This window comes from Knufia obscura (genome assembly GCF_036327395.1).
Source record: "Knufia obscura strain CCFEE 5817 isolate CBS 148926 chromosome Unknown scaffold_13, whole genome shotgun sequence".
In the NCBI taxonomy this organism is placed as follows: domain Eukaryota; kingdom Fungi; phylum Ascomycota; class Eurotiomycetes; order Chaetothyriales; family Trichomeriaceae; genus Knufia; species Knufia obscura.
The window spans coordinates 546,332-563,975 of record NW_027042699.1 but is presented as its reverse complement, the minus strand read 5'-3'; the positions used below and the strand labels follow the sequence as shown (position 1 = coordinate 563,975).

The 17,644-nt window shown below is 51.1% G+C and overlaps 6 protein-coding genes across 6 annotated transcripts; 2 read left to right on the top strand and 4 right to left on the bottom strand.

Annotated features, from left to right (window-relative positions):
- Window positions 1–674: 674 nt before the first annotated feature.
- PMZ80_009369 (uncharacterized protein) lies at window positions 675–3,232 on the bottom strand (the record flags this gene model as incomplete). Its single annotated transcript, XM_064877764.1, has 6 exons — window positions 675–1,252; window positions 1,303–2,279; window positions 2,467–2,517; window positions 2,570–2,828; window positions 2,881–2,993; window positions 3,042–3,232. 6 exons carry the CDS (start codon window positions 3,230–3,232, stop codon window positions 675–677), a joined length of 2,169 nt encoding a protein of 722 aa, XP_064726489.1.
- A 1,026-nt stretch (window positions 3,233–4,258) lies between these two features.
- On the bottom strand, window positions 4,259–5,820 carry GAS4 (Glycolipid anchored surface protein 4 precursor; the record flags this gene model as incomplete). The annotated part of the gene is made up of 3 exons (XM_064877763.1): window positions 4,259–5,579; window positions 5,632–5,759; window positions 5,812–5,820. The coding sequence occupies 3 exons, from the start codon at window positions 5,818–5,820 to the stop codon at window positions 4,259–4,261; spliced, it is 1,458 nt and encodes a 485-aa protein (XP_064726488.1).
- Window positions 5,821–6,825: 1,005 nt separating this feature from the next.
- PMZ80_009367 (uncharacterized protein) lies at window positions 6,826–8,703 on the bottom strand (the record flags this gene model as incomplete). Its single annotated transcript, XM_064877762.1, has 1 exon — window positions 6,826–8,703. One exon carries the CDS (start codon window positions 8,701–8,703, stop codon window positions 6,826–6,828), a length of 1,878 nt encoding a protein of 625 aa, XP_064726487.1.
- Window positions 8,704–10,679: 1,976 nt separating this feature from the next.
- ALD5 (aldehyde dehydrogenase (NAD(P)(+)) ald5) lies at window positions 10,680–12,223 on the top strand (the record flags this gene model as incomplete). Its single annotated transcript, XM_064877761.1, has 2 exons — window positions 10,680–10,851; window positions 10,899–12,223. 2 exons carry the CDS (start codon window positions 10,680–10,682, stop codon window positions 12,221–12,223), a joined length of 1,497 nt encoding a protein of 498 aa, XP_064726486.1.
- A 1,620-nt stretch (window positions 12,224–13,843) lies between these two features.
- TEM1 (Ras GTPase tem1) lies at window positions 13,844–14,807 on the top strand (the record flags this gene model as incomplete). Its single annotated transcript, XM_064877760.1, has 3 exons — window positions 13,844–14,237; window positions 14,290–14,657; window positions 14,709–14,807. The coding sequence occupies 3 exons, from the start codon at window positions 13,844–13,846 to the stop codon at window positions 14,805–14,807; spliced, it is 861 nt and encodes a 286-aa protein (XP_064726485.1).
- Window positions 14,808–15,950: 1,143 nt separating this feature from the next.
- On the bottom strand, window positions 15,951–17,357 carry PMZ80_009364 (uncharacterized protein; the record flags this gene model as incomplete). Its single annotated transcript, XM_064877759.1, has 1 exon — window positions 15,951–17,357. One exon carries the CDS (start codon window positions 17,355–17,357, stop codon window positions 15,951–15,953), a length of 1,407 nt encoding a protein of 468 aa, XP_064726484.1.
- Between the last annotated feature and the right edge of the window lie 287 nt (window positions 17,358–17,644).

The following is a 17,644-nucleotide window of genomic DNA, read 5'->3' as shown; positions in this document are numbered from 1 at the left end:
TCAGCTTCCGGTGGCATAAAGTCTTGGTCGAACGCGCGGCACATATTCCGACCGCGCGGGGTATTCGAATCAGACTTACTCCCATGATTGCTAGGTGGTTTTGCAAGAGGTGCTAGTATTGAACTTTGGAAACGCTGTAGAGAAGCTGAGGAAGAGTGTAATATAAGCCTATGCTTTCAGCTGTTCGACAGTTGCACGCCTGGGTAAACCGTGACACTAGTGGTTTGTTCCAGCTTGAAGCGCGTGAGGATAAGGCAGGGATGACGCAAGCGGGGTCAATCGCAACGTGCCAATGCAAAGAACAAAGTCAGCCTCGGAAGCAAGTGTGCCTTGCATCTGCACAGCCACCCGCCGTGTCCTCTCAGTGGACGCCACGACACATCCATCGGCCCGCAGCAACCGACACTGCACTGATGAACGATGCAGCTGTTGTGTACATGTTACCTTGACCTTGAAGGTGGCCGCAGAATGATGGGCCTTGTCATTGAGCTCCTCGCCTCCGAGTACGCGGGCATCAGCGGAGCAAACATCTCGAAACAGCTATAATTTCACATCAATTCCACTGCCCTCTCGGGTAGCATTGACGCGTGACATTGATTAACATATCATTGTATTCGCAAGTATGGAGAGCCTCGTTAAGTTCGTTATTCGTGACATTACCTGACCGACTTCGATCATGGAATAAGTATCGCAGCAGCAAGCTCAATCGCGCTTGAAGTTCTCTCCACCCATTCCTGTGCCATAGTCGCGTTGTGGTAGAAAGTGATCGCTTCAGTAATACCACCGAACGTCACTGGCGCATAACCAGTATCAAGTCCAGGCGCGAACACCACATTTCTGTAGAACTCCCGGTTCGGCAGACCGCCTTGAGACACGAAACCTCGTTGATAATCCCTCAGCTTAGCGTTGATTGTGTTGACTGTTTGCGTATCAGAGGGTGACGTCGATGCAACTAGCTCTACAAGGGCAGCAGCGCTGGAGTTGAATGTCTCGATGGCCGAACGGAGGGGACTCAGGTCGAGGTTAGTGTAATTGCTTCCGCCTTCCTCGATAGTGCCTTCCAGCTCGGTGAGGTACGATGTCATCTCCACGCCATAGTTCTCCGCGTTCAACGGCAAGATCTCGCGCGTCGCGAGCTCGTATGCCAACAGGGTGAGGTATCGACACATAACTTTGTGAGTATTAAAGCCCACATCGCCGAAGGTTGCCATCCAATGGTAGCTATCGTAGTTGGAATGGTACGGATATATAGCTAAGAAAGCATTAGCAAAACACCTGCTGGCGTTCGGGAGTGTAACTTACCATCAACTTCAGAAGGGTCGGCGTCAGCGTCAGCAGGCCCGCCACCGCTGCCCATGTCAATGCTGCTGATGCCATTGTGAACAAAGGCAGTATAGTCACTTCCCGAGCCGAGAACACCAACCTCACCTCCCAGACCATACCATACGTCGTACAGTGTCATGTTATTGAAGCCGCGGTAATTGTCGTACACAACCTTCTTCATAGTTGCGATGGCAATCTCGTGGAGGTCAGGCGTTGCGGATATGTCAGGGTTAGGGCCTGATGTACCGACATCGATGTTGAGGTACGAGACAGCAGCAGTTGACAGCCACGGAATGTACTCCTCGACGAATTCGGTCGAACCGAGGAGACCATACTCTTCTGCATCCCAAGAGCACAGCACAATTGTGCGCTTTGGCTGCCATCCTGTAGCTAGGAGCTTACCAAATGCTTTGGACATCTCTATCATTACTGCACTACCGGAATTCGGGTCAGCTGCACCACCAATAATCCATGCATCTCTGTGGTTTCCAATGACGATCACCTCATCCTGCGATGTGCCGTTGATGATTCCAATGGCGTCCCAGATAGTGGTGGTGTTCTCTTCCATTTCGTTTGACAGCGAAAGTGTGACGCCAGGTGCGGGTCCTGTCGAGTATGAGGCATTGAACGCACCTACCCAGTTCGTCCGGTTGACCCCTTCTCCGGATGTACCATATCCATCAAGAGCTTGAATTAGTGGCTGAGCTTCGACCCAGGACAGAGGAAGGGAAGGGATCTGGGGAGTAACAGCCTCGATACCAGTGCGAGGGCTATCTGGTTTTGAGGGGTACCCTGGCGTCGTAGGATCTCCTGGATAGGTGGACAAGAATTGCACACTGCCTCGCTGAACAGTGGTCGGGTTACGAGCTGGGCCATAGGGATAAGCGGCAAATCCATTCGCCTCCGTTACGTTCCCGTCATCACCTGTGTCAGTGAAGATCACACAGCCGATCATCCTGTGCACAAAACATACGTTAGTAATCCTGTTATGGGAAGTTGGTATGGGGAGGGGTTGCCGAACACACAGCGCCCGAAGTGTCGAACAGAAACACACTGTGCAAGAGGTCTTGGACAGCGATGCTTCGTTCGAAGCTCGTCGGGTGGTGAAATCGTGACGGAGTGTTTACGGTGGACTTGTCATACCCGTGCGATTGACTGTTCTTGACCTTGAGTCCCCGAAATGGCCCACCATACCTGTTGTGATTGTCAGCACCATCTGGATATGGAGCATGGCATAACAGCATACCTTGCAAGCGCGATCTTGCCCTCAAGCTCGACACCCAAGGCAACAAGTCGTTCGAAATCTACTTGCTGTCCCACCCCAACGTACACATATTCAGCTTCTGCTGTCCCTGTGAACGAGTAGCCATGGAACGTTGGGACGCGGTCTGGCCAGCCTGTAGTCTCGTCTTGTTCCAGAACAGCTTCTTCCAGGTTCACCTCCCGCGTGCTGCCATTCGCAGAGAAGCTCAGCGATTGCGCGACTGGGTAATTGAGGAAGGTGTCTAATTACTGATTAGCTCCTTCACTCAGAGTAATGCTGAACCCTCTGCTAACAGTATTCGACCAGTCGGCTGTCGAAGCCGTTCTCCGCCCATCGGTCTGCCGTCCATTGAGCCTGGCTCTCGTTTGTTCCCGCCACATGTAGCCCATGGGTATAGTAGAAAGACCTACACTGTCAGTCCTCGGTGCAAATTTCACAGCACGAGCGGGCTTACCACTCATCAATCGTCACATTGTCGATCGAGCTTATCAGAGTCGCTTCTTGCTCAGTAAGAACTGGTGGAAAAACAGTCTCTTGTCTCTTAGATAAGGCACGTTGCGCATGGAACACATGCTTATGCTCCTTCTGACAAGCGAACACAGAAGTAGCTAGAGCTGTCAGACAAGTGAAGCAGGTGTGTCTCATATTGGCGACAATGTGGACAAGCAGCCGTGCCAGTAAGTCCTGCTTTCAAGAAAGGAACGGTCTGCAGAGCAGAAGCCGCAGCTCGATTTGTACCATCAGCAGCTCTCCTCCCAAAGTCTTCTGAGCTCTTTGAGATGCCGTCATTCTCCTCAGATATGCCACTCGTACCTGCCTATCGTGGCAGGAGACAAGTGTCGATAGCATGCATGTCAAGCGTTGTGTACCACGTTCGGGTGCAGGCACAGCAAAACGCCAGTACCGCTCCGACTGGCTGTGAGCGTGTCATGGCGGCGATCAGGATTTCCCAGGATGCTGATTCGAAGGAACCTGGTACATTACCTGCGGTCAAGAAGTAACCATTGACGGATCTCAACACGAACAAGGACAAGTCGCCATGCTCCTCAAGCTTGGAAGGCTTGGCTGCTGCGGGGAGTTCGATGCTTAGAGCAGAGCTTGTCGACAAACGGGACTTGATGAAATCGTCTCCTTATCAAAATCCTGCAACGCTTTCGTATCCCTTCATACTCAGATATGAAGTTTGACCACATTCATGCGAGGTTTTTGTTGTTTTATCCGAGTTGCTATCGCACCTACCCCAAATCGTGCTTGAGGCGACGGTTCTCGGGCGTAGTGAGTTGTGGATTTGCCTACAACCAATACTTGCGCTCATATCCGAGAGCATATTGGAGAGGCGTGCTGACCTTGACTCATCGCTTTTGATCTCGAGACTCGAGGTGGTCCCAATACCAAAAAACAGCCAGGGTTGGCTCGATACCTTGCCTGGAGTTGGCATGACTGAGAGCCATGCCAGGATTTGTGGGATGCAATGCCAAACAGGGCAAGGAATAAGTAGAAGAAATTCAATGCTATATAGATCCCAACTTGATTACATGTACTCTATCATTTGTCGTCATTGCACCTATGCTCCGAGCTTCGACCCGCAAAGTCATGTAACAATCCATTTAATCTGGATAAGCATCTTGAATCTCGTCTCAGACAAACAAGGCAAACGCACATCTCAAACGCTTACAATTGTGCCCAGACACCCAAAGTCAAGCCGGCAAGGACGATAGCGCCGACGTTGACTTTGCTTGAAGAAGCAGCACTTGAACCGGTTTGGCTAGATCCGCTGCCGCTGCTCGTAGTGGAAGGCTTGGTCAGACCTGGGCCGCCGTCGCCGTCGGTACCGCTAGTATTCTCGCCGGGCAGGTTGCTCTGGTCTTCGGCCAGAATTCTGAGCTCCAGGCCTGTAAGTTCGTTTCCATCAGGGCCCGTGACAGTGGCGACCTCGGCGGTGTTCGAGACCTCTGCGACACCCGTTGGCCATGTGCCACCGACTCCGTTGTCAATCAAGTCCTGAACTTCGGGTAGACGTTCTGGAACGTCGAAGCTGTTGGTCAAGTTGCTGGTAATCATGCTAGACTCGCAAATTGGTGCTTCCAGACCAGTAGCAGTGCCATTGGCAGCGGTCAGAGCCTCGAGGTCGATTTGAGCATATTGGTCAACCAAGTTGAGATAGTCCTGCTTGAGTTCGATCGAATTGTCCTCGTTGATAACGACGAGACCGTACTCGTTTGGCTCTTCACTGTACTCGTAGACGAGGCCTCCGCTAAAGACGCCACTCATTGGAGTAGAGTAGATCGAACCGACTTCGGTGAAGGTTCTCGGCTTGACCTCGTTGCAGCCATATTCAGAGAAGAAGACCGGCACGTGGGCACCGCTGAACTCTTCTACGAGAATGTCGTAGCCGGCCTCCTCAAAGGTAGCGTCACCGCACCACGAGTAAGAGTTGAGGCCGAAGAAGTCCATCTTTGATGCAGTCGAATTTTCAAGTTCGCAGCCAAGGTAGTTGAAGGTATCGGCGAGCAGAGGTCGGACATCTGCAGCAGAGTAACCGACAGGAATGTAGCGTTCTGAGTGCGCGGAGATGTAATCCTTGATATCACGAGTCACGGCTCGGATGTAGGAAGGAACGGATGGGTCTGATTCCTCGTTGATGACCTCGTTGGCAGAGAAGAACCCGAGTGTGTTTGGGAAGTTCTTGAAAGCCTCGATTATCTGGAAGACACGTCTCATGTAGTCTTCATTGTAGCTCTCCCAAGGAGCTGCTCGGTTGATCGATTCGTTCGGTAGAGGGGAGTTGACGTCCAAAACCAAGTAGATACCGGCGGCATTGAAGATAGACATGCATGCTGTGTGGTCAATCTCAGGATCCAGGTTGTAGATCCGGACGGTATTGATACCCGCTCGCTGCATAAGGATGGCATCTCGTAGGCAGACGGCCTCGTCACTAAGGGGGTCGACGCCACTACCAGGATCAAAGCCTGCGGCACCACCGGGTTGGTATCTATGTCCACCATCAGCACATATGGTTTAGCAATTTCATTTCTTCCACATACGCAACACCAATCATCTGAAATCTGGCACCGGAGATGGCATTAACAAAATCGGAACCATCGACCACCACAGGAGTAACGGCGTTAGCTGCTGAGGCAAGCAGCGCGCCAGCTGCGAGCGCAGACTTGAACTGTCCGACCTATTAGCTTTGTACTGTGTCCAGCTTGTTTGATGCTGCTCACCTGAACCATATTTCGCGAGTGATAAACAACAGTCCTTGGTCACAAAAGCTGATGAATTGAATGAGTAATGAATGGCAGTCTGAGTGTTCAGACAAAATGTATTAGACAACGACAGGCACGATGAAGGAAGTCACGGAGGCCACGGAAAGAAGTGTGCAAGAACAAGAACTCTTTCAACAAAATGCAGGCACGGATAACAAGGAATTCCAGGAGAGCATATCAAAGACATGGCCGTCTGCATACGCGACGACCACCTGAGACGGAAGCTCTTGGTACATTGGCAGTGGACAAGCACAAGCCTCTAGTGATGTCTGGGCAAGTGTTGAAGAGTGTAGACAAGAAGGTGATCTGAACATCCGGCTGGAGGGTCAAGACCTGGGCATTCCCGCTAATGGAGCCTTGCAGCAAAAGTCATCATCCATTTAAATTACCAAGTGGTAAACATTGAATTGCATCGCTATGTTCTTCAACAGTTTGTGCCTGTAATTCTCGTATTGAGCAGGAAATATTTTGAAACGCTGACCTGCGTCTCGCTTGGTCGCATGTAGCGTCCTTCAACGAGATTGCTCGACTTGAGGCGCCAAGAGTCCGTCAGGTCCGCTTCAGCGGCTTGGCTCATCTTACATCTCTCCTTGTTTTGCTGCAGATCTTCCTTATCCCATCCAGAACCTAGCCGCTGAACACAATCTCGCCGCTCCCAAGACTTGCCCAGAACTCCTGCCAGGTGGCCAGGGGTTCATGCTCCATGCATTGCGCGGCCATCTGCTTGCGCTGAGGCTGTGCTAAAGCAGATCTTCTAACGCCTGAATGGAGGCAAGACTGAACAATCACGACTCACGCCCGTTGCCAAATGGCAAACACAAATTTGAAACACCAATGCCGCTGCACAATCATCAATATTGACCACCGCGTACCTCAGCATGAAGCAGTCGCCTGCCAATCCTTGTGTCCAACACAATCGACTGGAACACCATCATTGAGATGATGCCTAACGAAGAATCTGCTGTACGCCTATTACAACCTGCTTCGATTCAAGAATTTGACCGGAACATCAACGTGTCTGCTTCTCAGGAATTCGGCAGTGTTCTTGCCCAGGAAATCCACGCTACTCGTCGACGTGACTCCCCTGTCCAACAGGTTGCGGAACAGAAAATGTACACCCTTGAGATTGTATAACTCGAAACGTTCGACTTCGATCTTTGGTTTTCTTGTGGTGTTGTATTCCTTGCCGAGCAGTTGTTTGATCTTGTCAATGGTGAGGAGATTTCGTAACCAAGTATATTCGTCTGCATGCCGCACCCAGAAGCCGCAGTTGCAGTCACTGCCTTTGTCTCCCGAACGAGCATGGACGATCGTGCCCAGCGGTACTCTCTCAGTAGGTCCGAACTTTTCGAGGTCTACGGAGATGCTTGGGCTGTCTGTGCTGGGCTGCCGTTCAGCAAAGGTATGCGTCTTGGGAGGTGGGGGAACAGTCGTGTTTTGACTACCAAAATGCACAGTATGTTGGACGTCCGACTGCGGCAGTAACGTTACATAGTACTCAAAGTATGGCTTGGGTATGCCTTGTCGGAAGTCCAGATGAAAGGTCGCGCCCGGATATCCTTGCATGATGTTGTCGATGATAGGTCGAAGGAATTTCTTAGCCGCAATATCGTCTGCCGTCTTGGCCTGTACGAAGATTCGGAATGTTGTTGTCGCCGCATTTTGGTTGTCCGCGTCCGGAGCAGCGGAGCCTAGTACACCAAAGGACAGCGTCGTGAACCGGTCAGAATAGGGTGCGAGACCCTTTCTCAGTTGTGCCTCTAGCATACGTGCTTTGTCCTCTATGTGCAGCCCAGTCAAGAAATAATATGCCTCTGCTTGCCAACCACCTCGAGCTGTGAGCCCGACTTTCGTGGTCGGAGGTGGAGGTAAACCCTTGACACCACGCAGAGCAACCCTGTCTTTGCCCAGTTGCTCAAACCAGAGACCCTCAAGGACAGCCGTGACATCACTGTTGTAATAGTATGGTCCCTGAATCTCATACACAAGCTGAGACGAGCAAGTGTCCACTGTTACAGCACCGCCCGAGTTCTTTTGTTTCGTTATAACGACACTGCCATCACTCGAGATTTCGGCGACTGGATATCCAATGTCGTCCCAGCCTGCAGTCTCTAGAGCACGAAAGCCGCTGAAGTTCCCTCCGGTCACATAGTTACTGCACTCGATCAAGTGGCCAGCAACGAATGCATTCGCCAGCTCATGCAATTGAGACCTCTGCCACCCGTGATACCAGAAAGCAGACCCGATCACGGGCGAAGCATCAGAAACTCGACCTGCAATCACAATTTGGGCTCCTTGAGCAAACGCCTCGGCTATGCCGAGACCTCCCAGATATGCCTGAGCGTAAATTGGCTCGAAAGTCCAGTCGGATAGCTTCTCGCCCGTGTAGATGTTCTTGAATTGCGACTTTCCGTTCTTGAGGGCGGCTTGAACGGCAGGCATCACCTCGTCCCCTGATATCCAGGCGACTGGGATGGTCAGGCCCTTCTTTTTGATCATGTCGCATACAATGTTGTAGAGGCCTTCAGTGTCACTAGCTCCAGCATTGACTGCGACTTTGATCTTGTGCTTGGCAAGATCCTCAAGTGCCGGCTCGAGAGCTTCCAGAAATGAGGCCTCGAACGCTGGTGCTGTCAATGAGAGAGGATTAGAATCCGAATATGACTGGCCAGCAGTCGCGGCGTCCATCTTGCGTGCAGCTGCTGTCACCATATTGGCCTCTGACATGTAGTCGCTGATTATTACATCAACTGGATCTTGAGGATGTGCTTTAGCAAACGCTGCCATCGCATGTCTGCGATCCGAAGCTGAGCCCGAAGCTCCAGCTATGCGTATTGGTCGAGGAGCCATAAGGTCTGTTGTAGCGAGTACCGCGAGTCGTAGGGGACAAACGACAAATCCGCGAGCATGAAAAAGGTCTGAGCCTCCAGTAGTCAGAACTCATATCATTGTGGTAGTCGCACAGTGTAAACAATCCTCGGGTCGCATAAAGTTGGAGACACAAACCTCAGGCCGAGGTTTGTGCTCTGCTCGGAAACCAATCAACACCTCTTGTCTCAACTTGCTGGTGACTGCAGATCAGACCAGAGAAGCAACAGTGAATTGTTGCCATCGTTACTTGTATACGTCCAGAAGCCCATGGACGACATATAATGCTGATGACACTGAGACACGGGATTGTGAAGCACACAAAAACAACTACAAGGACAAGCTGACTTAATGTCGCGGACCTTGCGGAATCACGTGGAAGATCATTTAGCATACGCTTGAGTTTTGATGTTCTCAAGCGCAAAAAGTTGAACACCTATCGACACAAGGACTCACGCCTACCACGGTGTAATCCCACTGTGCTACTTCGAGGAGAATAATTTGCTGCAGAATTGCTTCCCTCACAAGTATTATTCAATGCTTAGCGCACCTCAGCGATCGTGGTTTACACGCACGAGTGAGAGAACGGCCTCCAAATCCACGCAGGGCACACATGGTAGGTATAGATCAAGCGAGTCACTTATGTCTGGTGATGTTCTCCCCAACTTGGCCCATGACAGGCTTGCTTTGTTTTTGAACACTCGATATAAGATGTGTGCCTAATATCCTAACATTTTTGTGGTACCAGCTCTATATACTTAGATTACCGCCGGCCAGAGCGCGGGCCGACAAGAAATTGGTACAATAACGGAACAAACCCGCTGAGCCAGTTCTGGTAACAGGTGGCAAACCCGGCTTACCTTCCCAGCGTGTGGACTTCGCCATCTATTTCCAGAATCGGCTCGCCGCGTCGCAGTCGTCCCTTCGTCTCACTACTCAGCACACACCACTGAGCATCTTCATACAGAGCAAACAGGTCCGAGATCTTCAGCGTCGAACACAAGGCGTAGCCTTCACCCTCTTAGTGCTTATCGATCGGAAATCCATTCAACACAAGACTGATCATTCCTGCAATGTCCGTCAACAATTCCGCACTTCGCCGAAGCTAGGCCGCAAGGATGTAGGTTATTCTTCGTCCGAGGTCTCATTATTACTATCTGTCTGCGCCCCTCTATTTGTTTACTTCGAGTCTCTGCCCCACGATAGCTGCGCTGCTTTAAGTTGCAGTACCCATAGTCAGCTGCTGAGTACCCTTTGGCGCCTAGCTGTTAACCACACTACCGAGGCCTCTTGCATACATCCACGACCATCTCGAGGACCCCAAACGATATCCCTGCTATCAAAAAAAATTCCATTTACAGAAGTTCATCTCGAGAACTTTCCAAGCCAACAATCCCCGAAACAAATCACCAAGCGTCTGCTTCTCCAACCCGGCACAGACTTTGCGTCAATATGCATGTTCCACATAGGGGATCTGGGGAATGTAACAGCTTAACCCGTTCTGCAAACATCACTATTGGCTTGTGACAAGCAGCAACCGGGCCAGACTCGATGATGAACCCCTCGCCTTAATCGAATCGCCACAACTTGGACACCGACTAGACATCGAAATACGTGCGACCAATACTTCCATTGGCCCAGTCCACTGCAAGCGTTACTATGTTCTATTCCCCGCAACAGAATACGGACGAGCCCTGTGCTCCGATCCAGCGGCAACGGAAGTCTCACTGTCTCGTGTTCCACTCTTGTAGAGCTTATCATTGCACATCTCAATGGTTCGGGTCATAGGAGACCACTCGTCTGGTGGAACCCCCGGGGCCTAATGCCAATGACCCCGCGCAGTGTTTTTCATATGAATAAAGGAAGCAGTTGCTCCTTCGCAGTCGCAAGATCTTCTCTCTTCATATTCAGCTCGTGTATTGATACTCTATTGCAAAGTTCTGTTAACAATATTCAAGATGTCTGACTCTCTAACAACCAAGATCGAGACCCCGTCAATCACCTACGAGCAGCCGCTCGGTCTCTACATTGATGGAAAGTTCGTGAAGGGAACAGAAGGCAAGACCTTCGAGACCATCAACCCCTCCAACGAGAAGCCCATCACTTCTGTCTATGAAGCTGGCCCAGAAGGTATGCCGACCAATTCTCGCGCTGGTACGGGTGCTGATATGTCGCAGATGTCGACATCGCTGTCAAGGCTGCAAGAAAGGCCCTGAATGGTGTCTGGGCTCAGACAATGCCGTCTGTTCGAGGCCAGATGCTTATGAAGCTTGCCGACCTTTTCGACGAGCACATCGACACCCTTGCCGCTATCGAGTCCCTCGACAACGGAAAGGCTCTTTCCATGGCCAAGGTTGACATTGGCTTGGCCTCGGGCTGCCTGAGATACTACGGTGGATGGGCAGACAAGATTCACGGAAAGGTCATTGACACAGACCCGGAGACATTCAACTACACAAGACATGAGCCAGTCGGTGTCTGTGGTCAGATCATCCCATGGAACTTCCCACTTCTCATGTGGGCATGGAAGATTGGCCCGGCTTTGGCCACTGGTAACACAGTCGTCCTGAAGACTGCCGAGCAGACACCTCTGTCCGGTCTGTACGCTGCTACCCTTTGCGAGAAGGCTGGTATCCCAGCTGGTGTTGTCAACATCATCTCTGGGTTCGGTAAGACTGCCGGTGCTGCAATTGCCAGCCATATGGACGTCGACAAAGTTGCCTTCACCGGTTCAACTGTTGTTGGCCGAACCATCCTTCAAGCCGCAGCCAAGTCCAACCTGAAGAAGGTTACCCTCGAGCTCGGTGGCAAGTCACCAAACATCGTTTTCAACGACGCCAACATCGAGGACGCCATTTCATGGGTTAACTTTGGTATTTTCTTCAACCACGGCCAGTGCTGCTGCGCCGGCTCCCGAATCTACGTCCAGTCCGGTATCTACGACAAGTTCATCGAGTCATTCAAGGCCCGAACAGCGAAGAACGTCGTCGGCGACCCATTCGCCGCAGATACCTTCCAGGGACCACAAGTCAGCAAGCTCCAATTCGACCGAATTATGAACTACATCCAGAACGGCAAGGAGTCTGGTGCCAAGCTCGAGACTGGTGGTGAGCGACACGGACAGGAGGGTTACTTCATCCAGCCAACCATCTTCTCGGGTGTCTCCGAGGACATGAAGATCATGCAAGAAGAGATCTTCGGCCCCGTCTGCGCAATCAGCAAGTTCGAGACCGAGGACGAAGTCATCAAGAAGGGTAACGAGACTACATATGGTCTTGCCGCCGCCGTTCACACAACAGATCTTAACACTGCCATCAGAGTATCCAACTCGCTGAAGGCCGGTACCGTCTGGGTCAACTGCTACAACATGCTCTCATACCAGGTGCCATTCGGTGGCTTCAAGGAGTCCGGTATTGGCCGAGAACTGGGCAAGTATGCTCTGGCCAACTACACACAGGTCAAGTCCGTGAGGATGAGACTTGGTGGTGCTCTCTTCGGTTAAAGCAATGCAGCATGAGATTGTATAGGTACATAGGCAGCGTTGTCTGTTCACAGCAGGCGCAAGATGGGCATTTGAGTTGTCTTCGTCCTGTAGCCTTGCATCATGACATAATGAGATGAAAGTTGATACCATTACCCTGACTCTTCTACTTCTTGCTACTCGCGAATGTTCGAGTGTGTCCCACTCAGGATACCTTTCCATCGCACGTTACTCCAATGCTCGGCGGTGACAGTTTGCGTTAGCCTTCGGCTCATTGCTGACCCACTGTGACCTGGACATCTACACTGCTATCTATGCTTCGGCGCGTGTAGGCTGAACCCCGCATCGCATGCACATGCTCGATCGGGCTAAAATAACAGGGCACCGACGGTCGATTGCTCGATCTATCCTGACAACGATTGCTTCAGTCCTCAAGCAAGCATAACGATCCGCGAATCTGCTTTAGGGCCTTTGAACTTATCTTTCAGCACATTCGCAAGCTTGGTTCACCTGACTCTATCTTCTCACGCTTCCACACAGCCTTCCTCATAGTTCCCTTATAGTCCATACCTACATTCCCGGATATACTCCTACCGTCAGCATTCCACGCCAAGTGGTCACCAGTATCTATCGTAGTGACCTCCCAGGACATGTCCCACGCCTAATTCAGACATGCCTTCGCGATAGCAGAGTTTACGCTTTTAATCCAGTGGCTTCCGCTGTCAAGGGGCGTACGGATCTGTAGGATATGGGCCGGACCTCGAGCTGCCACGCCGGGTCCATGGGTAGGCTCTGGCAGCAATGTCGGGAAAGATGTCCCATAGGTTAGGAGTAATACTGTCGCCGCTTTGACCTTTTGTCATTGTCCTTCAACATTTCCGTGTAAACCCATGATCACGACAAGTTGGCATCGTCGCGTCGTAGATGGCGCTCTGGCACATGACGGGGTCACAATCATGCTGGACACACTTCTATGCAAAGTGTTTTCGAAACTCATGCGTCTCATTAGTGGACTCAACAGCGAAGAACTTGAAGAAAGATTTTCAAACTCCTACAACTTCCCAAAACCATTCGTCCCGACCTACCAGTATTGGTGGCCTGCACGACCATCAAGAACACCCAGCCTTTTGATCATGTAACAAGATGCTGTTTGATATGCATGCACCGAGGGACAGTGAAGCGTGTCATGTCGCGAAGCACGTCCATCGCACGTTCCTGGGTCGGGTGCTCCTGCTCCACCAGACGTCGATATCTTAAGCAAGGGCGATCAAGACTCGCTTCGTATCTGTAGCGCGAGATGACCATTGTGATGTCTACATTGCCTCCAGATTAAGTCATGAGTATTTTGTATGAAGTTGGTGCAGAGAATTGCTACTTCTCGAGTGAAAGAACGAACGCGTCACACTGTTGTTGTTTTGATGCGCTGCAGTGATTGGCCGGGCGCCCACACCTGTTCAGCCCACACCTTCAATTCAGGTTTGGCTGGCATTGGTCAAGCATAACGTGAGAGCAGGCATATGGATAGACAGCAATAACACCAAGCTCTCGAAACGATTGTCTGTCATCTCAGGAACCGGTAGTCGACCCCGAAGGCACTATATTTCGCTCTACCAGCGCTCGTCCGCAAGCAAGGGAGAAGAGATGGACGGCCAACAGGCGCCAGACCACCCGGACAGTGCATACAATCCACAGATCATCAATGAGCAAGATGCGGTGATGACAGGGCAGGAAGAACAGAACAACAACCAAAATGGCATGTCCCACGAAACTGCAACCACATCCCCTCCTCCACAGCAAGATCCAAACGTTGATTCGAGGTATAACTCCCCCTCCATGTACCAGCAGCCAACGTCAAGGCCAGGCTCAGGCATGGGTGGTATGCAGACACAATATCAAGACACCCGACAAGCACCGCCAAACAAGAGCAGTGTGGTGATCAAGGTTGGTATGGTGGGCGATGCGCAGATAGGCAAGACAAGTTTGATGGTCAAATATGTTGAAGGCAGCTGGGACGAGGACTACATTCAGACTCTAGGTACGCCAGCAACACGTTGGATCTAGAAACGGTGCATGCTAACGAGGAGCAGGTGTCAACTTCATGGAGAAGACGATCTCAATAAGAAATACAGAGATCACGTTCTCGATATGGGATCTTGGTGGTCAGCGAGAGTTCGTCAACATGCTGCCGCTGGTTTGCAACGATGCCGTCGCTATTCTCTTTATGTTTGACTTGACCAGGAAGTCAACACTCAACAGTATCAAGGAGTGGTACAGACAAGGCCGAGGCTTCAACAAGACCGCCATCCCATTCCTCGTCGGCACAAAGTACGATCACTTCGTCAATTTCCCTAAGGAGGATCAAGAAGAGATCAGCCAGCAGGCGAGACGGTTCGCTAAGGCTATGCGCGCTAGTCTGATCTTCAGCAGCACAAGTCACAGCATTAATGTTCAGAAGGTGAGCATGCACTACAGGACTTTTGTTGGTCTTACTAACACAAATCTTCAGATATTCAAGATCGTCCTCTCGAAAGCCTTCGACCTGAAATGTACTATTCCCGAGATCGAGAACGTCGGCGAGCCACTTCTGCTGTACCAGACAGTATAGGAATCTCAAGAAGGGAGGATATTCAACAGTAATAACAACGATTTGGACGATTCTGATGTACTTCTACGACCGGAGATGCGATACGAACCTTTAATAAGAACGAAAAGCAAGAGGATAGGTTGGTGCTGTTGGTGTGGCTGCATCTTAGGCTCGATTCAAGGTGATCCGGCGAAAGAGGCGTGTTTGGCATGTACATCCAGGTATGGATTCGTCGAACGAAGGCGCTCGTTCCTCCGAAGTTCTTCAGGATGTCTGGACTCACAAGCGTTGCACGACAGGCTGATGGTACGGCTTCGCGTGAGGAACCACAATCGTCTCAGTTGAGCGGAGACGAAGAGCTATTGTTGATGTTTATTGGCACAGAGGCAGGCATATCATTCGTGTTCTTTTTGAAGCAGGAAGAAAATCACATGTTACCTTACATGCAAGGCCAAGGTCATTGCTAAGCACATTGAACGATCGCCATATTTTCCGGGGGCGCTTATGACCCTGCAAGCCCCTTCCTCCAGCTCGTAGCGAGCTCCTGTTTTCATCGGAACCGCCAAGCATCATTGCTAGCTTGATCACTGTATGATACCAATCCAAAAGGCTAATGGCTGCAGGCTTGCGTAGCGGGTGATAATGACCATTCGTAGTGGCTGTGGCAGGACATTAATGAGAGGACGACCTACGCTTAGATAATGGCAGGGACGACTCACGACCCAGCACGAGGAAACTACGGTCGGTGTGAATGATCGGAAGGTCCAACCAGGCACAAGGGAACCACCAGCAGAGAGGAAGGAACCATGAACTTGACAAGAGGAAGCCACAACCGCGTTGGCACCCATCCTACCTGCCTCGCTTGCTCAACGGCGAAAGAGGCAAGCACGGTTTGAGAGAGTAAAGCAGGCGTGACCACGCGACGAGTACGTTGGTCGCTACTTCTTCACTGAGTATTCAGATCTCAGGCAGGTGTGATTCGGCGTGGTGCTCCTGCCTTGGTCGCATGAAGGAGTTGAGGTCGGCACGATGGCGAGTGGCAGCCAGTGGTGTGTGCGACTCAGCCAAGGTCAAGCACAACTCTAGATCTGAGGCAGCGACAGTCGAGAAAAGGCTCTGACACAGATGGAGGTCAAATACGATGAGAAGCTGGACACCCACGCCTCAGAGCTCTTCTATCATGCTCTTCTGCGTCGCAGCCGGAGTATTCGGCTTCGTTTTGCTTTTCATTTCCGGTGGCCGTCCAATATCTCCATCGAACAACTGCTCAAGCATTCCCTCCTCCTTAACCAACTCCTGCTTTGCGCTAATGAATGCTTCACCAACTATATCCTCCAGCAGACATGCCAGCACTTTGAGTTCGTGTTTCACCTCTACTAAGGCCTTTACCAGTTCCTGATCCTTAGTATTTATGTCCCCCTCCTCATCAGCTACATTGACCCAACACCCAACACACCCCCTCAACACCTCACGCCACCACTTCTCCCGGATCCGTGGCCAGGTAACACTTACAATAACCTGTAAACTCCTCACACTAGCCAATAACATGTCCGGTGCAGCTGTGCCGAATGGATCCATGAGCACATTCCGTAAAAGTGGAAGAACGGTTTGGAGGTGTATCACGGACGCGATACCCATATCGGTGAAGATCCACGCCAGCTGGGAGATGAGGAACGTGGAGAGGGGGATGGAGATAGTGCTGCCCGTCCCAGAACCGGTGGAGAGGTGATGTAGAGAGTGCAGCGTCTGGTGGCGGAGGAGAGCCGTCAGGTAGGCGAGGCGGAGATCTTCTTCTGCTTCGGTGTGCTGTCCATCTTGCTTTGCGTTGCTGTTTACCGTAGGCTTCGAGGACGTGTCACGCGTGCTTCGTGCAGTGGCGACTTCAACATGCAGAAATCTCGCACGCACAAGACTCCGATAAGCAGGGTAGAGCTCCCTGAACAACATCAGACTCTCAGCCTCAGGCGTAAGCGTAGGCAATAAACTGAAATCGTTCCGTAACGCATCAACAAACACATCCGTCAGACCACTTCGTCTCAGCATCTCACTTTGTACATCGCGTAGATTATCACAGAGGATTTTCAGACACTGGCAGCCACTGCATTTATAGCTGATCTCGACATCATCAATCTGATGTAATACCGCCGGCACGAGGAGATGGAAATGGGCTTCTAGGGTTTTCTTTCGTGAGACATCGTCGGTGATCTTATTGTAGCTAGTTAGGATGTACAGCAGTAGTGAAGACGTCCAGCCGTTTTTCCAGAGAGGTCGATTTGAGTCGTCAGAGTCGAACAGGATCTGGGACTGGAAGCGGTTGATGGAGGCGGGGAGGGGGTCGTTTACGCGGTTTTTGCGCCCGGTTGAAGTGAGGTTCTTGTGGTGGGAGGTTGAGAAGAGGGGTTTGATGATTTCGGTGATGAGGTTGAGGAGCGTGTCTGGAAGGTGTGTAGTGGACTGCTTGTTGTCTAGCGTCTTTACGAAGTTGAGTGCTTTATAGCGGAGATCCTTAGATGGCGGCTTTTCGATGTGGCTTTCATCTTGGAGGATGGTGGTGATGGGTTTGTCGGTCATCAAGATGATCGTGCTACGGTACCGGGTAAACTGGTGCTTTTGAATGGCTAGTCGGTCAGTAGAGTCCTTCAACGGGCATACCTAAAGAAGAGCGATGCAGTCGGATGGTTCGATGGCTAAGGATGAATTTATTCTTTCTTGGCAGGGAGCCCCTTTCAACTGCATGTATAACGTTAGTTAAGACTGGTAGAATGCAGGCAGATTATGATGCAACCTTGACCATGAAAGATACTCTATGTTGCACGAAGCTCGCTAGTGCACAGTGATCGTTGAGCAAACAAGGTCAC